Source organism: Cetorhinus maximus, chromosome 2, assembly GCF_964194155.1.
Source record: "Cetorhinus maximus chromosome 2, sCetMax3.hap1.1, whole genome shotgun sequence".
NCBI lineage: Eukaryota > Metazoa > Chordata > Chondrichthyes > Lamniformes > Cetorhinidae > Cetorhinus > Cetorhinus maximus.
The window spans coordinates 87,593,256-87,621,023 of NC_135880.1; the positions used below are offsets into that span (position 1 = coordinate 87,593,256).

General features: G+C 45.2%; 1 protein-coding gene across 3 annotated transcripts in view; it reads left to right on the forward strand.

Moving 5' to 3' along the window:
- The window catches only part of sncaip (synuclein, alpha interacting protein), a 158,983-nt gene that overhangs the window by 90,708 nt on the left and 40,507 nt on the right, over positions 1-27,768 (forward strand). For all 3 annotated transcript variants that reach the window (XM_078566808.1, XM_078566796.1, XM_078566818.1), the window contains one exon: positions 5,403-6,277. In XM_078566808.1, coding sequence (XP_078422934.1) covers positions 5,403-6,277 — 875 coding nt within the window. The remainder of the gene's footprint in view (positions 1-5,402; positions 6,278-27,768) is intronic.

Genomic DNA, 27,768 nt, shown 5'->3' on the forward strand with positions numbered 1-27,768 from the left:
AACTTAATCTTGCCAGCTTTGAAGATTTGTGTATGTGAAATATTGTGTCTCTCTGTTCCTGAACTGCTTTAAAATTGTATCATTTTGCTTTTACAGTCCCCACCACTTAAAGCATCCATATTTAAAATAGACAATCGCTTATATCCTTCAAAAAAACATTAACATCGATTTCAAAGTTGCTTGTTATAACATTCCCTTTTATTCAGAGTAGTCGTGCTTACTCACTAGTTTGCTCAAGCAGGCAAGAATCAACTCACTAGACTGGCACTAGCTACTACTGTCATGTTAGATCAAATTTGAACAGCATTGTTAGCTGCTCAGTGATCATTTTAATAATCCTTTCAATCAACATTAAAGCAGGCGAGCTACATATACAGGTAAAAAAGGCTAAGTGAATTTTCATAACATGCATGAAAAACAGAACCTCCAAGATTTCAACTATTCTGTGAGATCATAGATTAATATAATGACCAGTTAGCAAATGACTGCGTGAACTAATGAAGTTAGTGTGTGTTTAATTTAATTGTTTTTACCTTTTGATCAACCGTGTACCCCTACAGAAATGTTTTGTTATTTTGCATTTCCTCATTTTGTTTTAAGTATACCAGTTTTAATTTCATGGCTATTCAGTACGTAACAGTAATGCTCACCATAAAAGTATGTCAAACGTTATGCCAGCCATTGCATTTGCACGACCATGGCCACCTCAAGTAGGGGGATCTATATTGCCTCTCATTCTTCCTTCAAAAATGCATCATTTCACACTTGCCTGCATCAAATCTCATCTTCCATCTATCTTTACTTTGAAATTACATCTTTTATTACCCAGATACAGCTAATTAATGTCTATCAATAAGAGCTATGGCTTTGGAGTCAACCACTGTGGAACACTGCCGCATAATTCCCTCCAGTCTGATAAACAACTGTTTATCACTACTTTCTGTCTCATAGCCAATCCACACTGCCACTGACCCTTGAATCCCAGAAGCTTCGATCTCACTAATGAGGTCTATTATGTGGCGCTTTATCGAACCCCTTTTGAAAATCCGCATACGCATCAACCACAATATCATTATCAATCTTTTCCATTACTTCATTGAAGACTCAATCAAGTTTGACAGGTATGATTTGCCTTTTACAAATCTGGTAGATTTCATTTCTTTCAAGCGCCAATTAATTATGTTCCATATCATAATCTCTAAAAGATTCCCCACCGCCAATATTGGGATGTCAGGCCTTAGTTACCATGTTTAACCCTCCCTCCCTTCCCAAAAGGGAACTGGGAAATGAAAGCCAGTTTTGAACTGGTATCCCATTAGCAAATGCCAGTAGAACTGGTGATATTACCAATAGAATTTTGAACATGATTGTAAATTTGCAACCCTCCAATTCACTGGCACCATTCCCATATGTGAGAAGATACGAAAGATTGTAGTGAGAGCCATTGCAATTTCTGCCCTTGCTTCCCTCAGCAACTAGACCCCATCTGGACTGGATTACTTTTCTACTTTTAGCGCTGGCAACTTTTTAAGTAGCTCCTCTTTATCTGTATTTATTTTTTCCCCAATTTTTTATCCTCTCCTCCTTTCCTGTTATAATGGTTTATGAAGACAGATGCAAACTACTTATTACCCCAACTATGCCCTCTGTCTCAGCAAGACAATTTCCTTAATCTCTAATTGGCCCTCCCTTCTCTTGACTATCCTTTATTCCTTTTACGGTATATGTTTATTAAAGGTGCTATCTTTTCTCTTGCATCCTCTTAGCTTGGCTTAATAATTGTATTACGAAAATATATTTCCGTCTTTTCTGATTGGATGATACTAAAATCACCAGGAAAGTCACTTAACTGTTACCAGTTACTATACTCAGTAATAGCTGTGCAAGTAGCTTGCCTAGCCTGTTGTCGACTAGGCTGTGGTGCAGCACATGTATAAAAAGTGGGGAGGAAAAATGCTAAACCTTGTATTAATGAAGAACTTTAGTTTGCCAGTTAAGTTTTCCAGAAATCCTTTAATTCACTTGTGGAACTTCTTAGTTGCGGTTCTTTCTCAGTGCCGTTGAAACTTTTGGTAGGACATCATCTTCATCATTCTCGATAATTAACATTATCCACTTGCAACAAAAAAAATAAAATACCATATTGCACAGCATTTTTAAAGAACATTAAGAGCTTAAGTGAAGACTTATTGGGGATCAGATACTTGGGCGGCCTTTTCTCATCCTAAAAACTGTGATTAATGGTTATTTTAATTCCTGTACTTAAACACATTTGTGTGATGACACACCTTCTGTCCCATGTGAAATATTTTCACGTGGTGTTATCAGTGTTCTTTTCTACAATATTTTTGCATGCTGACAGACAAAGGTTAATCAGTTAAAATAGAAGAATTGTTGAAAGCCAGCCTTTTCACTAGATTTAGTTACATATAAAAAAAGTTAGATGTAAAATTACATGTAAAATATAGAAGATCTGTACAGATAAGTAATAATTAACCTTAAATGGAGTTTGATCTCAAAGAAGCCGTTTTTGGTGTTAAACTTTCAAGTGCTTGTCTACAAATCTATCGAGCTACTTTACATAGAAGGTTTAAAGATAGTAATCTGACAGCTGCAAAAACTTGACTCTGCAGAATGGGAGGTAGAAGAAATTTTGAATTTATAGGATTATTCCTCTTGAAAATCTGAAATTCGTGTAATGCCATGTGTCTGGAAACGGAGTGTTGCTATTCTAAAGTTCTGCATATACCAATTTGATTCTTCATTAACTCCTTCGACTAGTATCCCTTTTTATATTCTGCTCCCCAAAAATAAAAATGAGACATTTAAACACCTAGGACAGCATTTATGGGTGGCAGTTTGCCGTTAAATTCGCCCCTCTCCAGCAGGCTGCAGTGTAGCCATTTAACATTCTGAGGCCCCAATTTTGGGAGCAAGTCCCACCTCTGAGATTGGCCATCAGCTCTCTGGTCCCAGCAACACCACTGGGAGCGATGGCCACTACCAGAACTTGCATTCAGTCCCTGAACAAGAACAGACAGGGGGATGACAGGTAAATTGTGGGTTGGTTGGGCTCTCAGCAGGCCCAGGGAAGGGACGGCAGGAGACATGGGGGCAGGGTGCATGGGCTGGAGGTTGTAGGAGACACCCAGGGTTGGGGTGGGTGGGAGGGGAGGGGCAGAACTTCTGAGGTGATGGAGAGCCTCTGATGAAGGAGGTACACCCTCTCTCCTGCCCAAGTCCCTCCTGGCCAAGTCCCAAGCAGGCTTACCTGCAAGTCATTCCACCTATGGCTATCCTCCTCCTCCTGACCAAAAAAATTGTGACTGGGTGGGAAGTGGCCCTTAGAAACTATCAATTGGCTTCTTAAGGGCCCCAATTGGCACAAATGTGGATGGGCTGCCTGAGGCTTTGCCCGCTGCCTTTACATCATATCTAGGCCAGGGCAGGTAGGCAAGCAGTGGGAAAGCCACCCATGGTATTTTATGTCCGTGTCCCCCCACCTCCCCCCAGACCTGCAAACCTGCCCACGGGACCATAACATTCTGCCCCTAGTGTTATGTAGCCTGAGGTTGAGTTTTCTTTAAGTGGGAAGGAAAAAGGCCTTTAGTGTTTTCAGTTATTGTTTATATATTCAGTTTAAGAACAGTAGAATATGGGAGCAAGGAGATGTATTCAATTTATCCAGTTAAATTTGTCATATTGTTCCTATTTCATGACTATGGCTAACCACTTTACCCCTAAAGTACAATCTTAACTAATAAAACGTATCACCCTTGTTAATATTGGAAATTAGTTTTGTACTGACCATCGTTTCTTAACTATTTTGCCACAGAAGGAATGTTTTAAAGATTTCCTTTGAACTGTTTGTATATTGTAGGGTAAAGAACAACGCTAGCATAATAGAAAGTTCAAAATGTTGGCAGCTTTTGAAGGTCTAGACCTGCCTTTGCAAGGGATTGTTTTCATAAACCCTGGACAGGATTTGACTGCATCAAGGTCTTTAATGGTTCCTGTCAGCAGAAAACAGCTGGGAAACATCTGGCATCCATTTTTCAATATCACTTGGAAAGAATTTCACATGTAAATAAAACCAACATAAAAGCGTAGCCTTGTTAACCCTAGCTCTTGCGCACTGTGGATCTAAAAAACACAATGGATTCCTTGTATAAAGTAACTAAATTACTAGTCTGTTAGTAAGCTATAACTTTTCTGTGTTTGGTAAGCTGCAAGTTATTTTTCCATTATCAAAGAAATTATGCATTGTTTGTGAGGGTATATGAAAGTATACGTTTAGACAATTTATTGTCCATAAGCTGGTTAATAAGTTTTCTTCACTAGGCAAGCGCCTATTGATACATTAACAACTGTATTTAGGTTTGGTTTTAAGCTGAAAACTGCTGATAGAAATAAGTTTAAAAAGACAATTCATTAATTCTTGTATCCATTGCAAAATTGAGATACAAACTGTATTTTATGCACTTTTAAGTAGATAAATTTGTCAGATCCATTAGAACTTAGAATTATGGTTATTGCTCCCTTGTTCATATGGGAGAAATCTGTCAAAATATTTTGTTCGCCACTAATTTGTTAATGCTACATCCATGAACGTTCATGCAAAAATTTGTCTTTTAGTCACAAACTATTTTTTTTCAAATGTTAATTATATTAATGTAGCTTATATAATTTTAGCATAAGTCCAGGAAAATATTTTGTGGTAAACATACTCTGTATAACTCAACACTACACTAGTTCTGAATTTATTAACCCCACCACACCATTACCCCAGTATACAGAATGGGTTGCAAGAGCCAAAATCTGTTAGTGCTTTTTTAAAAAGCCATTAATTCACGCACAAAAGGCTAGGTTGGACCTTTTCTTTTACAGCTCACAAAGTGACACCAAAACTGTTTGATATTAAATTTATCATTTTTTTAATCCTACGTTTTATTTGATTTTCTGTTTCTTTTGTGTGCTTTTATGTAGTTTCAATTGGAAATCATTTCTGAAGATTGTATTTTTCATCCAGTTGGGACCCAAATGTTTAACAAGTGAGATGATCTCGTCATAAAGTAACAAAGGCAACTTTTGATGCAGTTTGAAGCATTACTGGTCAAATTTACTTTTGGTGAGATATCTCATGACACCACTAGACTGGATGGGAAAGCATGCTTTCTGTGATTTCCTAAGTATTTCACACATGTAATACATTAAATATTTCACATATATAAATTGAAACTTTGGTCTCTATTGGCAGAATATATTCAAGGGCTGAATTATCTTTTTTAGTGTTGTTAAAGGCACACAGAAAGGTGGGTGAGCTCGTTTTTTTTGTGAGAATGGATTATTCCAAGGACAGTTTTTGAACTTTTGTTTACTAATGATTTTGATCACATGTTAAGTTTCTAGTTCAAACTGGCCTTCTGGAGGTACATCATCAATTAGCAGTGGGATAAAAGCCAAAGGCATCACAGATGTGTACAGCAAATTCAGACCTGTGAAAAGAGTTTCACCTCTGAAGCACCAACCGGAAAACTCAGAAAATGATAGAGATACTGAACAACATGAACTCAAAGATGACTACAAAAAGCAAGATGATGCTGAAAATCCAAGTGAGCGTAATAGCTTGTGTCACAACAATGGACAGTGCTTCAAGATCAAAGACACTGGCACCAGTATCTTGCTTGGTGAACTTGAGCACTATGATTTGGATATGGATGAAATTTTGGATGTGCCTTATATTAAATTGAACCACTTTCCTTCCCAGAGGTGTAGCCCTTTCACAAAGGTTGCCTCAGAGAATCGGCCAGGCATGGAAATGAGAGATGATGGCAGCAGGATCTGTTCAGCAGTGAAGCATGAGAACTCACCAACCAACTTGACACAGTTTTGTATTTTGTCACCAGTAAATAGCTTGGAGTTGAGGAAAGCAAAAGCAGTTGTCACAAACCATCATAGACATGTAACGGGTAGCTTAGAGAGCTCCCAATCATCAGATGGCTGCGATGCAGTACACAATGCTGAAGCTGAGGGTAAAGACTTGACCAGCAGAACTTCAAGTTTGTTTGTTAATTCACATGGACACAATGTTGGTGGTACCGTGCCAAACTCTCGACCAAGGACATTGTCTCTGCAAACCCCAATGGAGAGCAAACTAGAAGAAGGAAACAGTAATAAAAATGGGATCAGTATGGGAAGACCTGGAGAAACAAGTGAGGAAGCAAAAAACATTAAAAGTATTTTAAATATAGTCAGAGAAGGACAGATTTCTTTGCTGGTAAGTGAATCACAATTGTTTATAAATGTTTCAAAAATGGAGAGTAGCATAAAAGAAAAATGGTTGGATACTTTTTCTTAATACTTTTGTTCATTGATTCTGATTTTTTTTTAACTGTAATTTATGCCTGTTTTAGGTTTAGCCCTGTATTCTAAAAAGATTCCAAAGAAATTTCAGCACTGGTGTAGAACAAAACTATATTGCTAAAGGCTATATATTTTTTTAATAGCTAACAAACTGCCTAGCAATTGTATGCGGAAATGCTGCACCATTGTCCTATTTACTAAATCCAGTTGAGAAAGCAGAATTTTTACTGGTTGGTAAAGCTTTCCGATTGTTACATAAGTTAAACAGAAGTTTGTGTATATTGTGATGCAGATGTTTTAAATTGTAAATGAACATTGGCCTTTTAGGGAGAGCATTCCATTTCTTTAGAGTACTGAAGATAACATCAGACATTAAAGATCATAAGAGCTTTAGGTGTCATTGTGGTTCACTTACCTACAGTTATTTCAAGATTACTTTTCAGTTGTGAATCTGACTGAACTTCTGATGAGATCACTGCAGTAGGCCCTGTGATACTTCAGTGTTCACAAGAATTTGTGACATTGCAACTGAAATTTGTGCATGAATCACAACATGTTAGTATGGAGGTACAGCAAGTGATGAGGAAGGCAAATTAAATGTTGCCATTTATTGTAAGGGGAATGGAATATAAAAGTGGTGAAGTTTTACTGCAGCTGTGCAGGGCCTTGATGCGACCATATCTGGAGTACTGTGCACAATTTTGGACTCCCCTTATTTGAAAAAGGATATAATTATATTGGAAGCAGTTCAGAGAAGGTTCACTCGACTGATTCCTGGGATCAAGGACTTATCTTATGAAGAAAGGTTGAACAGGCTGGGCCTATACCCATTGGGGTTTAGAAGAATGAGAGATGATCTTATTGAAATATATAAGACCCTGAGGGGACTTGACAGGGTGGATGCTGAGACGATGTTCCCTCTTGTGGGGGAGACTAGATCTATGGGACACAGTTTAAGAACAAGAGGTCTCCCTTTTAAGACGGAGATGAGGAGAATTTTTTTCTCTGGAGGGTTGTTACTCTGTGAAATTCTCTTTTCCAGAAAGCAGCAGAGGCTGGGTCATTGAATTTATTCAAGGCTGAGTTAGGTAGATTTTGATAGACAAGTGAGTCAAGGGTTATGGGAGAGTAGACAGGAAAGCGGAGTTGAGACTACAACCAAATCAGCTATGATCTAATCCAATGGTGGAGCAAGTCCAAAGAGCCGAATGGCCTACTCCTGCTCCTAAATCCTATGTTCCTATGACAGTACCATAGTCCCTTAATCTTAATCCAAGGCTCTGGTCCGTTCCAGCTATACGATCAAGCAGCATGCTGATCTGCTCCAAGTAAACTGTTTTGTATGGATATACAGTACAAAGCTGAAATCGGGTAATAACTTGGATGTAGGGTTCTGCTTTGTTTTAGATAGTAATTATACAATAGATTCTAGGGCAGACTGTAATTGCATATTGAGTCCTGCCCTAGCAACAATCATTTCAAAATATGCACTTATAAAAATTGGTTAACTCTTTAGGTTGGTAATTTTAAAAGATGTTTCAACAATGATTGGAATGCAATTTTTTTGACTTTGGATGAATACTTCTATTTGCGCCAGTGAGAAAGTTCTGTAAATATTCAGTAATAAGTTAGCCATGAATCAATTATACATTAGCAAAGGTAAAGAACAAAGTCCTCTCTTAACCCCATCTCATGTTTACCAATGAAACATATTTCTCAGCATAACCTGGAATTGCCTTCTTGGGTGCAGCCTGACAGCCAGGCTTGAAAATGCAACCATTCCTATGCTCAATTTGTCAATGTTAAATTATGCTCAAATTTCCTGGAAATTTTATGCAAAATTCTTCAGGTTGTTATTGTGTTATGTCACCTAAGCAACTGAACCTGTTGTTCTATTTTCATTTTGCAACTAATGAATCTAACGAAAATGTGATACATGTTACAATGTAAGTGTTGCTGGGAGTGGGTCATGCAAGTTGGGGATCATGGGGAGAGGGGCCATGGGGGTCAGCAGCAAGGGGCGGTTGTCAGCGGTTGTCCCCTGCCCCATTAAGGGTCTCAAGTGGCAGCGGGTTGGGAAGATTGACCACGGGCTTTCCTGCCCAGAACCTACATTCGGCGGAGGCAAGAAGGCATCGGATATCGATCCATACACTAGCCCATCTAATTTTCAAGTCCTCACACCTCCTTCCTCACCTCCTGCGGGGGGAGAAGATTTCGCCCATTGTATTTCCATATGTAACTCACTTCTGCTTAAATTTCCACAATTATCTGGGCCACTCCTTTGATTAGTGCCTGGATTGCGTATCTCTCTGTGTGCAAATATGCTTTTACAAAGATGTTACAACTAAACTAGCACCCTTTGTAAATAACTAGAGTGACAACCCACTGAAATGACAACCCACGGTAAGCAACATGGGCCTTTCTCATAACTTAGATCCTATTGCCACAATGATTCTGGTTGCATGCCTCTGTACCCTCTTGAAAGCAATAATACACTTTTAGTTCGGTAAGCAGATCTGCATGATCTACTCCAGATGGGGGCCTAACTAATCACTTGTGTGGAAACAATGTTACATCTTAATTTGTTTTACACCATTCTACATAAATTTCTCATTAGCATTGCCTTTTTTCACTCCAGGCAACCATTGGCCTAAAGGTTACAAATATTTAGCTGCGGTGTATCTAATATCTCTTTTCCACCAACAGAAGGCTCAACAAAAATTACCAGGGAATAAATAGTTATAGAACAGGAATCTAAAAAGATGGTTAAAAATAAAGTGAGAAGAACTGCCAATAAGAATGAGTTAAACTATCTATACAGCAACACACGCAGTGTCCGTAATAAAACAGGGGAATCCAGGGCAATAATACATTGTGTGGAGCCAGATATAGTAATGATTATTAAGCTATAGTCACAGAAAAGTCAGAATTGGAATTAAACATTGCAGAATATGCATCTTTAGAGAAGATAGATAGACAATACTTATTGAAAATAACAATGGCAGAAGAAAAATGTGACACAGCCAGTAGTAAGACTGAAATAGATTGCATGTGGATATAGAGAAAAGATAAAACTCAATCCAACTAATAGGAGTAGTTTGTAGTAGTTTACAGAAAAAAAGTAGTTTATAGTATATAGTAGTTTATAGAACACTTAATAGAGGAAGAAATGGGCAACCAAATTAGGAAAATAAAGTTTTTAAAAAACGCAAAATAATCTTGGGGGAATTTCAACCACCCTAGAATGCATTGTCCAGCATAGCTAGGTAAAGAGAATAAGGCAATGGTGTTCCTACAATGTGTACGGGACTCCATCCTAACCCAGTATATAGGAATCCCTACAAAAGAGTATTTTTTACTGGACCAAGTAATAGGAATTGAATTGGAACAGATAAAAGAAGTAAAAGTAGGGGAACATCTAGGCAATAGTGACCAATGTGGTTCAAGATAAGAATTGAGGACATAAGCATGATAAAGACTAGGGTAATAGATTGGAGAAAAGATGATTTTTGAGGAGCTGAGAATAGAACTTGGGAAAATAAAACAGACAACAATATTGGCAAACAAAGACATAGAATAGCAATGGGAAGCTTTTAAAACAATGTTCAACAGAGACCAGGAAACACACATTCTGCTTAAAAAACAAGAACAAACCAAACACATATGAGACACCATGGGCAGGATTTTCACTTTGAGGTCGGGACTGTGAAGGTGGGATTAAATATTTTCGACCCCACACTGTGTACAGCTACACGACAGGGATTTTTGTAGGATTGGCTAATCAGTTGGCAGAGCATGCGCTTGCCATCCAATTAAGAAAAATGGGTGGGCTCTCGAAGTTGAACCAATAACAAACCCTCCAGCACTGAAGGAGCAGCAGCCTGCCGTTGCAGGTAAGAGGTGGGGGGGAGAGAGAGAGAGAGAGAGATTTAGGGCGCCTTGATCTTGATGCGCACTGTCACTGTTTCTTATAAAAATGGCCTCAGTTTCTGGACCACCATTAAGGACAGGAAACCCTTCTACAGGGTGACCAGCTGCCACAGCTGAGGCCAGGATGGTGTGGTGGCTACGGGTAGTTGAAGTCTCAGTGATACTGACCTCCACAGGGGGTCTGTTGTCAGGAGGCCACCTCCAAACGTCTGCCGGGTTCCAGCCACTACAGGAGGCCCACAGCTTGACTGGAAAATTCCAGTCAGTGCCCGATCATTGGCCTTTTATACTTTGGTACAAAGAACATGGAGAGATAGTATAAAATAAAGGATACTATTCTAAAGGATGTGCAGAAGCAGAGAGACCTGGATGTATATGTACATAAGTCATTAAAGGTGGCAGGACAGGTAGAGAGAGCGCTGATCCTAAAGCATACAGTATTTTAGGCTTCATTAATAGGGGCATAGGGGAGGTTATGATGAAATTATATAAGACACTGGTTAGACCTCAGCTGGAGTATGGTGTACTCTTCTGGGCACCGTATTATAGGAAGGATGTGAACACATTGCAGAGAGTGCAGAAGAGGTTTACGAGAATGGTTCCAGGGATGAGACACTTCAGTTATGAGGAAAGATTGGAGAAGTTGGGATTGTTTTCCTTGGAGAGGAGAAGGCTAAGAGGAGACTTGATACAAGTTTTCAAAATCATGAAGGGTCTGGACAGAGAAGATAGGGAGAAACTGTTCCCGCTTGTAAACGGATTGGGAATCAGAGGGCACAGTTTTAAAGTGTCTTGCAAAAGAAGCAAATGTGAGGTGAGAAAAATCTTTTTCACACAGCGAGTAGTTAGGGTTTGGAATGCCCAGCATGGAAGTGTGGTGGAGGCAGGTTCAATTGAGGCATTCAAGAAGGCATTGTTTCTATTTAAATAATCATCCAATGTGCAGGGTTAGGGGGAAAAGGCAGGAGATTGGTACTGTTAAAATACTCAGAGAGCCAGAGCGGACACGATGGGCTGAATGGCCTCCTGCTACCGTAACAATTCTGTGATTCTGTGATTTTAATTGAGTTAACAAGCTACCTGCTGCTTGCATGAAAATGGCTGAGAGTTGGCATCATGTTGGTTCCCTGACATGCAGCGTCAGGAAATTCTCCATCTTCCTGCCTCTATTTCTGCCCCTGTATCGGCACCAAAATTCTTCCCCCTCTCATTAAAATGCTGTTATATCATTTCTAATCTCACCTTCCATCTCCTTGGTAAATACAGAAGGAAAATAATTACTCAATATTTCTGTTATTTCACTACTGCTGCCTGTGATTTCACCCTGACTGTCCCTTAGTGATCCTACTCCCATTCCAACTTTCCTATTTTTATTTTTTGTGTGAGAAGACGTCATCATTTTGTTTTATGTTCCCTCATAATTGAAGTTCATAGTTCCCGTTTCCTTGCTCAATTTTTAACTTCTTTGCTAATCTCTCGTATTCTTCCTTGTCATACTCTCTTGTGCTGCCCATATACAAATTGTATACCTCTTTCATGAAAAGGGACACTTCTTCCTTGTCATGCTCTCTCCTCTGCTGCCCATATACAAATTGTATACCTTTTTCATGAAAAGGGACACTTCTTCCTTGTCATGCTCCCTCCTCTGCTGCCTATATATAAATTGTATACCTCTTTCGTGAAAAAGGACAGCGCACGCCATCGCGATATTTCGGTGGGCGCGCGCGCTCAGTTAGCCCCCCATTAATTGAAGGGCTCCTTAAGTCCCTTAATTTGCCAATTGTATACGATTTTGAGGGGCCCGTGCAAACTTCGGGTCGACGCATGGGCCCAACGGAAAGGCGGGTAGGAGATTATTTAAGAAAACTTTTGCAATGTCGGGATATGTGGACTCAGAGGGGTTGTTCATGTTTTTGACGAAGTTATAATTGATGAAAGTGTTTAAAAGTTGCCTGTGAGAGTGTTAGTAGTTCTCATCGATTTCCAAGAGCTTCTTGTGTACTTTGAAACCAGTCTGCAGACAGTAATCTTTCTCGGGCCTGCAGCTTTCTGGAGGCCTCCAGTTAGTCTGGGGATTTGGGTTCTGACCTCTCCATTGGAGGCAGCTCCCCTGAGGAGGAAGGGAGGGATAGAATAAGGAGGTCAGGACTGGACAATCAGCCTCCAGGGGAGCCACCTTTGGGAGGCCAGGCGCAGGCACAAGGGGCGCAGGGCCAAGAGGTTGTCCAAGGTGCAAGGGTCTGCAGAAGACGCCACTATCCTGCTGCCAGGGTATACAGGCGGCGAAGCAGCTACCTCAATATGACTGAGGTGCAGTGCCGAAGGAGGCTCTGACTCTCAAGGGAGACAGTCAACTATATCTGTCAGATGATTGGCCCTGAGATCTCCCCTAACTGTGTGAGTGGACACCCCATGCCAGCGACTCTGAAGCTCACAGTTGCCCTCCACTCCTATGCCTCTGGCTCCTTCCAGGGCTCGGTGGGTGATCTTTGCAGTGTCTCCCAATCAGCTGTCCACACTTGTGTCAAGCAGATTACAGATGCTCTGTTCAGACAGGTATCCACCTTCATCCACTTCCGCTGCGACCAGGCAAGTCAGATACAGCGAGCCAGAGGCTTCGCGACCATTGCTGGCTTCCCCCGCTTCCAGGGTGCTATAGACTGCACACATGTGGCCATCAAGGCACCAGCAGGTGAGCCCGGTGCCTTTTTCAACAGGAAAGGCTTCCACTTCATGAACGTGCAGATAGTGTGCGATCACAGGATGCAGATTTTACAAGTCTGTGCAAGGTACCCAGGCAGCTCCCACGACGCCTACATCCTCAGACACTCCCAGGTGCCGGGGCTCTTCAGTGCTCCGGCTCAGCTGGATGGTTGGCTGCTGGGTGACAAGGGCTATCCCCTGTGAAGGTGGCTCATGACGCCACTACGCCATCCAAGAACAGAAGCTGAGCAGCGGTACAATAGGAGCCAGGGCACCACAAGGGCTGTGGTGGAGAGAGCCATCGGTCTTCTCAAGATGTGCTTCCGTTGCCTGGACCGCTCAGGGGGCGCACTCCAGTACCCCCCAGATCGCATCTCTCTGATTGTGCAGGGCGCAGCATACTACCACTATCTTGTGCTGGAAAGGGGGGATGCAGTTGACGATGAAGACCTTGACACCCTAGATGAGGCTGCAAATGATGAATCCAGCACTGCCTCAGAGGATGAGGAAGCACAGGGCGATGATGAGGGGCAGAACGATGACCCGCATTTACACCAAGGAGGCAGTTACACCCGGGCCAATTTAATCCAAAGATCCTTCAGCTAACTCCACACACGTGGATTCAGCAGGAACAGCATTGCCTGGCACTTCCACACGTGGCACTTAGGTGCCACATCTTCCACCTGTTCAGCTGCAAATAAGGGCTTAGTACAGAAACATCAATCTCCACTCTAACACTCATGATAAATCTGTGAAAAAGAAAAATGCACCACAAACAAAAGACCCTCAGTCATGATTACAAAGGTGGACTTTATTTTGTCCAAAACAAAAACCCACACCATTTGTTAGCGATCACAAAAATATGGATCCCTATTCTAAGGCCAACACAAAATGACCAGTGACATATCCGTGGAGTGCCTAAGGTGCCTTATGCTTACGTTTTCAGGTGCTACGTCTAGGTGCCACCCCATCGCTCGGAGTAGCTTGAGAGACAGCCTGCTGACTCTGGTGTCCTATTGGGCTCGATGACCTTGGTGTGCGTCCTCTGGCCTGTGGAGCCTGTGATGGCCCCACCTGGGAGGGAGTGGCCAGTTCCAGAACTGGCACCTCCCCAGTTGTCGCAGCCTCAACGGAAGAAACATTGACTGGCAGAGGGGCGGAGGAGCTGCTGCCCTCATCCAGAACACCCTGAGAGGAGCTCACAGCGATGACAGGCAGCTGCTGCGCCAATGTGAGGTCCAAATCTACCTCCCTGCACACTGCAGATGCATGGGCACCGAGTGCTGGCGCTTGGTGTCCACAACATCTCCCACAATGGAAAACACCACCTGTGGCCAGAACCGCTGTGAGGGCTTGCAGGTCAGAGCGTAACCCAATCATATTTTGATCCATTTGGTGGAAGCCCCTCTCTATGAGAGTTGCCAATCTCTCATTGAAGGAATCCTGAAGCTCTGCCCTGAGGGTGGATTCTTCATGTGCATTCTGCCTAGACTCCTCCGTCGCAGAGAACAACTGAACCATTCCCTCATGCAACCCTGCCAGATGCAAACGCACTTCCTGCCGCCTGTCCTGCAGCTGCTGCAATGAGGACAACTCCAGAGGCACATCATCAGTGCCGGACTCAGCATGTGCCTCATCCCCTGCAGCCCTCCGGCTGCTGGAGCCATCGGCACTCTCTGCCCCTACCATCTCCTCCAGCGATCGTGATATGCCCTCTCCACTGTGACCCGGGACACTAACCGACGGTAAAGTCCCCACCGAGGTGTGTGTGTCTGCGCTGGTGCCTGGCTGGCTGAATTGATGTGCCGCAAGTTGCACTTGTTGGCCCTCCAGGTGTGGAGGGGTGGCTCTGGGGTCGAGATGCGGGTCGCTCTGGTGGTGATGCTAAAATTAACAACAAGGATAATGCATCAGTTAGCATACATTCAGTTCAACCTTTCATCCCTTTCCCCCCCAGCCTCATAAGTCGATCACCCTTCAAGACCCTAAGGAGAAAAATATTGGTGAGGTGAAAAAGATTCAAGGCGAGCCCCAAACATTAAACGCACATGCAGACAGGCTGGTCAGATGGCCTCCGGAATGCCACATGGCATGTTATGAACCATAGGAATGGGGAGAGTGCAGAGGTACCTGACTTGGATGAATTGTGGCCTGGATAGTTGCGGGGCTGAGGAAACATCGCAAACAGTAGCGACATTTGCCGTTGATCACAGGAGATTGAGAGGTCACATTATTGGCCTTCGTTCCGTAAGGAGGGGCATAGACCGGGTGGGCAGAAGGCAACATTTCCCCTTGGTGCAGGGATGAGTAACGTGGTGGCATTCATCTAAGTTGAGTGCCATGATGTTCATAGCTGAGGTGCTGAGGACCTTTTGGACAAAGTAATGTGGGGCACACTGGCTGAAAGGGTGCTGGAGGTCCCAAACCCCCTCAGATGAAATAAGTCTTTGGCTGTGCAGCAGCGATCCAATGGCATGTTAGACCATGGTGATAATGGTCACAAATGGGATAAGGTGACTTTGGAAGGTGGTGGAGATGCGATTCCTCAAGGGGACAAGGGTCCCTTCTGTATGACCCACACGTCAGAATGTCTCAGTCTGTGAATGAGCATTGTTTCAGCATTAATGATTGCAGCAACCATCAGTGGTTTGGATGGTGTGCAGACAGAGTGGATGGGACTATGGACCTCAAATACCTGCCCGCCAGACCCCAGCCTCGCCGCCCCCAGCCGCCCTGGCCTCCTGTCTCCTGCCCAGCTCCATGGCCTGCTCCTCGAAGGGTGTGAGGCGCTGGAGGAGGATGCGCCCACCTCCAGTTCTCTGGCGCTCCCGGGCATTGTGGTGAGTTTTTGCCTGCAAAACAGAGAAGAGGATTTATTGGGGCTGCTCGCTCATGTAGTCTGCACGCGCACGCCACACCCCAACCACAGTGGCCCACCTGAGGCCTCCAGCGGCTCCTGTCCACACTACTGGTGATCAGTCCCCAGAAGATAGCACAGCTGGTCCCAACCCCCTCCCACAACAGCCACCTTGGACACATTCGGCGTCCATCACTTTGAATATCACATGGCTCTTAGCGCCCATGACAAGGAGGCGCAACTAGGTGTGGCACTGATGCCAGCAGATGGCACTTTCCCAGAACACCTTGAGGCACCCCTTGCACCATCTCATTACCATCAATATGACGTGTGTTAGAGTTCTGAGTATGTGTTGTGCGGCCTCCCCTACAGGTTGCCCCCAGACTACTCAAATGCAACAAATTAAAATAAGATGTTAATGAACTTGTAGGATGGACATACAGGGTGGAATCGTCCCAGTTTTGCACTAAGTGCGGTAGTGGGTGGGAAAAGGATTGATTTACCCGCCGGCCACAATGGTGGCTTTTCATGCCGTATCATCCCAATGCCACCTCATTAATCATGCATTCCCGGGAAACACCCGGGAAATCTCGTCCATGGCACCACTCACCACCCACACATGCCAGGCATACTTATCATTTGGCTTGGCAGGTGTCCTGCTTACACCATCTTCATCTGTCTTCATGCAGGCTGGGGAGCGGCATCCCATTCGCCCGCCCCCTTGCTGGTTCCTCATGCCGGGCGACATATTTAAAGTGCAGCCGCGCACACACCTCTGTGCTTTCAACCCAAGACAGCTGCACAGAAGACATGGCCCTGAAAGGCAAGAATACTGCAGCTTCCCAATTCAGTAACGTGCCTGGAACGCCTTTTAGACGTCGTGGAGGCCTGCCGTGATGTCCTCTAACCTGCTCTGGCTGCATGAGGGTCAGCAAGATCAGCAATCTGGCTTGGGAGGCGATGGCAGCGGTGATCAGTGCCAGCTCCCTGCGAAAGATGACAGCCACCCAGTGCCGAAAAAGGATGAATGATCTCCTCCGTTCTGTTAGGTTAAGTCACTCTTTCTATCTCAATCCACACACTCACAAACCCACCACACATCCATAGGGATCTCATTCACTGCCAGTTCAAGGGACATCACCATTCATTCTCTCATGCAACCGTTCATTGTCCACATCTCATCCATGGCACCACTCACCACCCACACATGCCAGGCATACTTATCATTTGGCCTGGCAGGTGTCCTGCTTACACTTTCTCCATCTTCATGCAGGACAAGTTGGCACACAACAAGAGGGAGAGGTCGCAGACTGGTGGAGGAATGCCTGAAATCAAGGTCCTCACAGATTTTGAAAATAGAGTCATCCAGCTGGCCGAGGAAGATCTGGACCATTCCTGTGCTGATGGTGAGATCGGCGGTGCTCAACCAAGTGAGGATCTAGCAGTGCAATATCCATCAAACAACCATCCTGTGAGTGATGTGTCCTGTTTCACAGGCCACTGCCATGCACAAATTATCTCTCCTTGCTTTTGCAGGCACATCTGGGAAACAGCCGAGGGATCCACGACCCAGGTCCTTGACTCAAGCTCTGAAGACACCTCAGAAGAGGAATCTGTTGAAACCCTCATTGAACGCTGCTTACCCACACCTTCCACCAGCGCAGAGACACACCAAGGACCAAGCTTTAGAGTAGACTCGGGGCCACAATCTGGTGAGCACATCGCACTGTCTGATCCACAGCAGGCAGGGACTTTGCAGGTTTCCAGCACTCAAGAGGACTGCTGGAGGCCAGAAATCTGTTGAGTCCGAGTCAGATGAGGAGCTTCTGGACTCAGTTCTACCTCAGTTGCTGGAGCTGCAAAGACAAGCTCGGGAACATCAGAAAGGGATGTCTGTAGCGCTCCTCAGTTTGCAAGGCGTGATGGAGGAGTCTGTCTGCCATCAACCTGAGGTAATAGCACCGGCATGCCAAAGCACCAAGGTCAACACTGGTAGGATGGCAGCCACCATGAGACATTGGTCCAGGACATCAGTCCTGCACTGCTGTGTGGGCTGAATTCCATCGCTGACGCGATAGTTGGCTTCCAACATCGTCAACACGAGAGCGGTGCAGGCAGCTCAATCCCACTCCAGCTTCCCTATCTCCTCAAGGAGCCAGCGAGGGGCCCTCAGGCACCCATAGCGAGGAGGATCAGTAGGTGCAGACCCCAGGACCATCTATCCAAGTGACTCTGGGAGTGATTGACCCATCCGAATCCCCTCCTCCTATGACCCCAGCAAATCCAGCTCCACAGGCAAAGGAGGGTATCGCTGCCACACAGCAAGACCCCGAAAGCTGGCCAGGGCCTTCCAGGCCTAGGCCCTCTAGAGGACGCCTGTCAAGGTCATCACAGACAGGGTATAGCAGTCAGCAGGCATGGTTCCACCTTCACTCTGGATGTCGCGAGAAACACCAAGACGTAGCGGCAGGGTTAGGACGGTTAAGAAGAGCTAAATCTTGAGTCAAACAATTAAACTAAATTAACAAAATCAGGGACAAGTAAAACGCAGCCCCTTGAAGGGAAACTGCAAAAACGAAAGACAAATGTCAAAGGGAATTTACAAACATTAAATCAAAATGTGATCAAAAGGGTCTATAAAGTACCCCAGTCCCTGCGGTGCCCACCAAGCACAGAAGGCCTCGATGCTGCCGGCAAACACCTCGTGCTCCCTCTTCAGGGACACCCGGCCGCGAACTTAGCCGCGGAAGAGGGGCAGACAGTCGGGCCGGACGACTCCCTCGATCAACCGCTGCCTGGACCTGTTAATGGCCCACTTGGCCAGGCCCAGGAGCAGGTTCACGAGGAGGTCCTCCTCCCTCCCAGCCCCCCTCTGCACCGAGTGTAAGAAGAGGTAGTTGCATAGCCTGGGCCCGGATGCTAATCACTTGTACAGAATGTTCACTATGTTAATAAACTCTCAGGAATGTCTCCTTGCCTATGGCTCCTTGTTCTGTTTGTGTCGCTCAGATGTGAAACCTTGGTCCCTGCACAAGATAAAGGCAGGTATCTGAGTTAGGGCCTCTTTCCTGTGATTTGTGCAACCTTTCCAGCACACTGATGGTGTGCCTTTACTGTTACTGGTCACAACAATCATGCCTGCACCTCAACGGGGCTTATCATTGCTGCCAGAATGTCCAGGGCTGGCGGCAGAGTTCAGTCATCCTCTGTGTGCTCCCAGCACCTTTGAGGTGTGGCTGGCTGCCCATCTCACATTCACATTAACTATGTGAGGATTTGTGGAGTGTCCCCACTGCATGTCTTCATCATGCTCCTGAATGTAGGGACTATGGGCATCTGCTGTGTCTCCATGACAGGAGCCTTATCACAGAGTGTATGTGTGCTGCCATCAAACATTCACAGATGCAATGTGAGGATCTATGAGGTGTCTCCTCATTGCATGTCGTCATCATCCTCCACGAATCTAGCAGCTATGAGGGCGTCCCGAGCGCGCCTGCCTCGTCTGGCCAGTGCGATGGCCTTATCACCATCAACCACTCATTCGAGGATCTCCTCACCCTCATCCCTGTTGGCATCCTCCTCATTGGAGGAGACATGCAGCTCCTCTATCTCCCTCTCAGCCAGTTTCTCTCCATGTTGCAGCGCCAGGTTGTGAAGGGTGCAGCAGGCGACGACAATGCGTGGCAGTCTTTGTTGACTGTATTGCAGGGCTCCACCAGGCCAGTCCATGCACCGGAACCTCATTTTCAACATTCCAATGGTTTGCTCCACAAAAGTGTGAGTTGCAGCACGAGCCTTGTTGTACCTTCTCTCTGCTGCAGTCTCAGGCCACTGCATGGATGTCATCAGCCAAGTCCTCTGCGGATAGCCCTTGTTCCCGAGGAGCCAACTCTGCAGCCTCTGAGGACCCTGAAAGACGTCAGGGATCTGAGACCTACTGAGAATGTAGGAGTCATGGACACTCCCTGGGAACTGTATGCGTTTGTGGTGGTCACACACCAGCTGGACATTCAGTGAGTGGAAGCCCTTGTGGTTGATGTAGTTGATCGCTTGTTGCCATGGAGATCTAAGCGCTACGTGAGTGCAATCAATGGCATCCGGCACCTGAGGAAAGCTCTGAGATCTGGGCAAATCCCAGTGCTCTTGCATCCTGGCTTTCCTGATCTCAGGCAAAATGCACAAAGTTGTGTGCCTTCGCAAAAATGGCATCCATGACCACATGGATGTGTTTGTGCGTGGAGGCTTACAATGTCCTACAGAGGTCACCTTTGGAGCCCTGGAAGGAGCCATTGGTGTAGAAATGGAGCGTTGTGGTCGATCTCATGGCAACTGGCAGTGGATGCCCTCCATATCCCCCGGCACCAAATCCTGCAGCAGGTGGCATATGTGACTGACCAGTTTGCCAGTTTGCCTGAACATGCGCAGTCTTTGGCGACACTGGTTCTCAATCATCTGTAGGAATGACAAGCACCATCTATAGACTCTGGGTCTAGCTAGTAGCTGACCAGTCTCGCTGTGGCTCTTCAGCGGCGTATGTGGGAGCCCCAGCTGCCCCTTCTTCCTGAAGGTGCTGCTCCTCCCTCTGCCCAGCCAGGCGCCTCTGTCACTCTCTTCTCCTTCGTCTCTATTCTCTGTAAGCCATGAGGCATACAGCTGGGTCACCAGGCTCCATGCCCCTGATGTACTCCTCCTGCAGATGAAAGAGAGAGACACATAAGTTGGCATGGCTGTACTAAAGACATCTCTTGGTTAAATCTGAAGGCTTCTTAACGCATCCCAGAGAGTGCTGGCCATCACTTGGATGGCCAGAGTTTAGTGCGCTGCATGGCTGCCCGAAACCCCACCATCCTCCGCCCCACTCGCCCTGACCGATTGATGGCTGCTTCTCCCACTGGACTGCATGTTGTGCTCTCAGCTCAGGCACAGGCATTCTCCTCAACAAAAACAGAAACAGAATTACCTGGAAAAACTCAGCAGGTCTGGCAGCATCGGCGGAGAAGAAAAGAGTTGACATTTCGAGTCCTCATGACCCTTCAACAGAACTGAGTAAAATTAGGAGTGGGGTGAAATATAAGCTGGTTTAAGGTGGGTGGTGGGGGCGGGGTTGTAGGGACAAGCAAGCAGTGACAGGAGCAGATAATCAAAAGATGTCACAGACAAAGGAACAAAGAGGTGTTAAAGATGGTGATATTATCTAAGAGAATGTGCTAATTAAGAATGGATGGCAGGACACTCAAGGTACAGCTCTAGTGGGGGTGGGGTGGAAAGACGGCCCGCTTCTACCTCCTACCCAAAATCCACAAACAGAACTGTCCCGGCAGACCGATCGTGTCAGCCTGTTCCTGCCCCACGGAACTCATGTCTCGTTATCTTGACTCCCTTCTCTCTCCCCTTGTTCAGTCCCTTCCCACCTACATCCGTGATTCCTATGACACCTTACGTCACTTCAACAAATTTCCAGTTCCCTGGCCCCAACTGCCTCCTCTTCACCATGGACGTCCAATCCCTCTACACCTCCATCCCGCACCAGGATGGTCTGAGGGCCCTTAGCTTCTTCCTTGAACAGAGGCCCGAACAATCCCCATCCACCACTACTCTCCTCCGTCTGGCTGAACTTGTTCTCACACTGAACAATTTCTCCTTTAACTCCTCTCACTTCCTCCAAATAAAAGGTGTGGCTATGGGTACCCGCATGGGCCCCAGCTATGCCTGTCTCTTTATGGGGTATGCGGAACATTCCTTGTTCCAGTCCTACTAATCGATGATTACTTCGGTGCTGCTTCATGCTCTCATCGGGACCTGGAAAAATTTATCAATTTTGCTTCCAATCTCCACCCCTCCATCATTTTTACATGGTCAACCTCTGACACTTCCCTTCCCTTCCTTGACCTCTCTGTCTCAATTTCTGATGATAGACAGTCCACCAATATCCATTACAAGCCTACCGACTCCCACAGCCACCTCGACTACAGCTCCTCACACCCCACTTCCTGTAAGGACTCCATCCCATTCTCTCAGTTCCTTCGCCTCCGTCGCATCTGTTCTGATGATGCTACCTTCAAAAACAGTTCCTCTGACATGTCCTCCTTCTTCCTTAACCGAGGTTTTCCACACACGGTGGTTGACAGGGCCCTCAACCGTGTCCGGCCCATCTCCCGCGCATCCGCCCTCATGCCTTCTCCTCCCTCCCAGAAACATGATAGGCTCCCCCTGGCGGCATTCCGTAGGGATAGTTCCCTCCGGGACATCCTGGTCCATTCCTCCGTCATCCCCTACTCCTCATCCCCCACCTATGGCACCTCCCCATGCCCATGCAGAAGATGCAACACCTGCCCCTTCACTTCCTCTCTCCTCACCGTCCAAGGGCCCAAACACTCCTTTCAAGTGAAGCAGCATTTCACTTGCATTTCCCCTAACTTAGTCTACTGCATTCGTTGCTCCCAATGCGGTCTCCTCTACATTGGAGATACCAAGCGCAAACTGGGCGACCGCTTTGCAGAACACCTGAGGTCTGTCTGCAAGAAAGACCCAAACCTCCCTGTCGCTTGCCATTTTAACACTCCACCCTGCTCTCTTGCCCACATGTCTGTCCTAGGCTTGCTGCATTGTTCCAGTGAAGCCCAACGCAAACTGGAGGAACAGCACCTCATCTTCCGACTAGGCACTTTACAGCCTTCCGGACTGAATATTGAATTCAACAACTTTAGATCTTGAACTGCCTCGTCCATCCCCACCCCCTTTCCATTTCTTCGCCCTCCCTTTTGTTTTTTCCAATAATTTATATAGATTTTTCTTTTCCCACCTATTTGCATTATTTTTAAATCTATACCTGTAATGCCCTGTCAGTCTTTCCACCCCACCCCCACTAGAGCTGTACCTTGAGTGTCCTGCCATCCATTCTTAATTAGCACATTTTCTTAGATCATATCACCACCTTCAACACCTCTTTGTTCCTTTGTCTGTGACATCTTTTGATTATCTGCTCCTATCACTGTTTGCTTGTCCCTACAACCACCCCACCCCCTCCCCAGCTTCTCCCCCCCACCCCACCAACCTTAAACCAGCTTATATTTCACCCCTCTCCTAATTTTACTCAGTTCTGTTGAAGGGTCATGAGGGCTCGAAATGTCAACTCTTTTCTTCTCCGTCGATGCTGCTAGACCTGCTGAGTTTTTCCAGGTAATTCTGTTTCTGTTTTTGTTTTGGATTTCCAGCATCCGCAGTAGTTTTTTGTTTTTATCGCAGGCATTCTCCTAACTTGCACTGCAAGGCTGCACTGTTAGCCTGAACCATGAGGGAGACTGGTCCAAACCCGAATGATAACATTGCAAGGGGCTGTGAGCGCCTCCACCAGTGACTGCTCCATGGCCAGCTTTTACAAGGAGATTTTGCAATGTGCCCTGTCGTCCAACTGTCCTGCAGTCCACTAAAACACTCATTAGTTTGCAGTCTGTGCCTGAGGGGTGAAAAGCTCTGGAGCATTTGGTGGCACTTTCAGTGGGCAGCTAAGCTAGAGACCCAACTCCATTCAGGCTGCGCCTGAACTGTCTTGGCTGCGGAGGAGTGCTCACTTTGTACAAGATTTCCCTAATGCGTGGCTGTTTCCCTCCCCCATCCCCCAACCCCTGCATGTGCTTGAACTCTACCATCAACCACTGTGTGGCCCTTGCCCCAGCAGTGCTGGGAAAAGGCAATTTGCCTGTGCCCTCACCTCAATGCACAGTGCCTCAACTTTGAGGTCGAACAGGTGATCCTCGCTAGTGCTGCTCAAAGTTACTGAGCACTCACCTCTGAGTTCCTCTCAAAGTGCAGCTTGCCAGTTGCACGCCTTATAAATCCCGTTGTGATTGATTACCAACATGCTCGGATGATCCAGCGTGGAGGGATGATTCTGACGTGCTGGACTTATAATATTATGAAGATGTATTACAATGAAGTTCCCGATGTGTGGTGGCGGGAAACGCAGACCACCATTGATGGGTGGAGCAGATGATTGCAAACTGGTTTCACAACGCCTTGAAACTGATTTTTGGCCTTCCTGCCATATTTTCTACTCACGCCCACCATGACACCCGATGCTAGCGGGCACGGAAAATTCTGCCCATAACTGGCAAATGAATCTTTACATAGGTGTGAGCTATTACATTTTGATAAGAAATATGAGGAGATTGCATTTTAGAAAAACAAGAATTTAAATGGGGTAGAGGAGCAAATAGATCTAGAAGTACAAATATGCAAATCACCACTATAAGTAGGCTACAGGTTATGGCCATTGAAAAGAAAGAAAACCGGCACTCGGGTTTATTTCTAGAGGAATAGAATTGACAGTAGAGAAATTATGCTAAACGTCTATTGAATTTTGCTTAAGCCAGACTTGGAGTATAGTATACAGTTCTTGTTGCAATATTATAAAATGATTATAGAGGGACCAGAGAGTATGCAAACATACAGGTTGATACAGAAGGGAGTTTATAAGTATCAGCCAAAGATGAACAGGCACGTTGCCTTTTCTTTTGAAAACAAAAGGCAGAGAAGTGACCTAATTAGAGGTGTTATTTTGAAAGACTTTGATAGAGGTAACACAGAGTTGAATCTTAACTCCCAAAAATGGATGGGTTGGGGTCGAGTCAGAAGTTAATATTCAAAAAACCTGAAACAGGAAACAATGTTTCTTCTAACTTAGTGTTCGCTGTGAAGGCACTGCGCGGTCCCTTTAAGATTGACACACAGCCACGCATGTGCACATCTTCAAGGACATGTTACTTGCGCGCAGCATATTGCTGATTGGTCATGCATCCGCGGAACTTAGAGGGAATATTAACAGGACCACTAGCTGCCCACTCCTGGTTTCAGTGGAGACGGAATGAGGGGCAAGTGACCAATTCACTTGTGGGAAGCAGGTTTTCCATTTTAATATTGTAATAAGGCTGCCTGCCTTTATTTTAACAGTGATTTGATTTTTAATTCATGCAAGCCATATTTCCGAGGCAAACCCAGCAGTTGAAAGGAGGTGAGAAGGGCTGAATCCATAAGATGAGTGCCTTTACTGCACTGCTTTATAGCTTGACTTGTTAACGACTTAATATAACTACAAATAACAATTGAGTGATATTTCTAAACTTGTAAACTACTTAGTTAAATAAAACATAATAAAGATAGCAAAGCAGGTGGTGTGTTGCAGCTGCAGCATTTGGGAAGCAGTGTGATCCATGGCAACCACATCTGTAGTAAGTGCCTGTGACTCAAGGAATTTGATGAACAGGAGTCTGAGCTTCAGACACTGCGATGCCTCAGGGAGGGAGAGAGTTACCTGGACACTGTTCCAGGAGGAAGTCACAGTACTTGGGTTCGGTATTTCTGATTTGGTCCGTGTTCAGGGAAGGAGGGTGTGTCTACAAGTAAGGCAGTTTTGAGCACCCAAAAGGTAGTGATGGAGGAGCCTCAGCCCCTGAAATTGTCCAACAGGATTGAGATTGTTGCAGCTTGTGTGGACAAGATCAAGGACTGCAGGGTGGATGTGCAAACTGACCATGGCACCATGGTACAGGGTGGAACTAAAAGAAATGTAATTGAAGTAGGGGACAGTATTGATAGGGGGATAGATACTGTTGTCTGCAGCTGAGAGTGTGAGAACCATAGGCTGTGTTGCCTGCCGGATGCCAGGGTTAAGAACATCGCCTGCGGGTTGGAGAGGAAGGGGAAAGATCCAGTTGTTGTGGCTGCAGTTGGATGCCAATGACATAGGTAAGACTAGGAAAGAGGATCTGCTGAGGAGCTTATGAGCAGCTAGGGCCTAAATTAAAAAGCAGAACCATAAAGGTAATAATCACTGGGTTACTTTCTGAGCCACGAACAAATTGGCATAGGGTAAATAAGATCAGAGAGGCGAATACGTGGCTCAGAGGTTGGTATGGAAGAACTGAGTTTTGATTCATGGTGCACTGGCATCAATACTGGAGAAAGGAGGAGCTGTACTATTGGGACAGCCTTCATCTGAACCAGGTTGGGACAAGTATCCTGGCCATATAACTAGGACTGTAGAGAGGGCATTAAACTAAACAGTGGGGGTGGGGGGCTGCGAGGGAGTGTTGAGGGTAGATTTGGAAGGTTAAAGAGAAAGCTCAAAGGAATAGTGCAGGGTAGTGATACAGTAACCAGAGTGTGACAGGAAGGGACACAGCATACAAACATAAGAGTGCAATGGCAAACATGGCCAGAGTCGGGGAAAAATGGCAGTAAACTAACAGAGGGGTAGGAGGGTTCAGGTGAAGGGGGATTTGGAAATCCAAGATAACATTTGAGACAACAGAAAAATATACCAATGTGGGTAAAGACGAGTTGAGTGGAAGAGGAGGGGTAGAGAGTTAAACAGAATAGTGGGGAGGTGATGACGTAGTGGTATTGTCGCTTGACTAGTAATCCAGAGACCCAGGCTAATGCTCTAGGGATCAGGGTTTGAATTCCATCCAAAAGATGGACTTTGAACTCAATAAAAATCTGGAATTAAAAGCCTAGTGATGATCATGAAATCATTGACGATTGTTATAAAAACCCATCTGGTTCACTAATGTCCTTTAGGGGAGGAAATCTGTCATCCTTACCTGATCTGGCAATGTGGGTTTGAGATCACATGTCCCCTGAACAAGGGCAGTTAGGGAGGCGAAATAAATGCTGGCCTAGCCAGCGATGCCCATATCCTATGAATGAATTTTTTAAACGTGCATCGGAGTGAAATCCATAGAAAAATAAAATTGAAGTCAATTTATCTAAGATAAATAAACTTGTGCATAAATCACCATTACAGAAACATGTCTACAAGGTGACCAAGGTTGGGAAATAAATATTCCAGGGTACACAACATTTCGAAAAGACAGGCAGAACGTAAAAGGAGATGGGTACCCTAATAATAAAGGACGACATAAGGACGTTAGTGAGAAAGGATCTTGATTCAAAATCAGGAATTAGAATCAGTATGGGTGGAAAATAGGAATAACAAGGGTCAGAGAATTCTGGTGGGAGTAGTTTATAGGCTTCCTAACAGTAGTGATACTGTTGGGCAGAGCATTAAACAAGAAATTATTGGAGCTTGTAACAAAGGCAATGTAATATTTGTGGGGAACTATAATCTTCATATAGACTGGATCACCAAATTGGCAAAGGTAGTCTAGAAGATGAGTTTGTAGAATGCTTCCGTGACTATTTCCTGGAGAAATTCATTAAGGAACCAACTATGGATAAAACTATTTTAGATTCAGTATTGTACAATGAGGCAGGGTTAATTGGTAATGTCATAGTAAAAGATCCACTGGGAAATAATGATCATAAAACCGAATTCCATGTTAAGTTTGAAAACCAAATACTCCTATCACAAACAATATTCTTAAACAAAGCTAATTACATAGGTTTGAGGGGAGAGCTTGCTAAGGTTGATCGAGTAGACAGACTGAAAGGCATGGTGGTAATTGAACAATGGGAACATGTAATGAAACAATTCAAAATTTTCAACAAAAATACATTCCATTGATAAACAAGAACTCAGTGAGAAAGATCCATCCGTGAATTACTAAGGAGGCTATAGATAGTATTAGATTAAAATGTTGTAAAGAATAGTGGTAAGTCCGAGGACTGCGAATGTTTTAGAAAAGCGTCAACAATAAAAAAAGAAAGTGCTGGAAAAGCTCAGCGGGTTAGGCAGCATCTATGGAGAGAGAAACAGAGTCAATGGGCAGAATTTTCTGCCTGTCGGGCGGGCAGGCCCGACCCAATCTCCGGCGGGCGGTGATCCCTGCCGGAGAAGCAGGCCCCACCGCCAATTAAGGCCCGCCCAGCGTGATGTCCAGCGGGAAGTGCTATGCGCTTTCTGTGCAGGCGGGGGGGATTCCCCAAAAGCGAGAGTGCGCTCTTTCGCACAT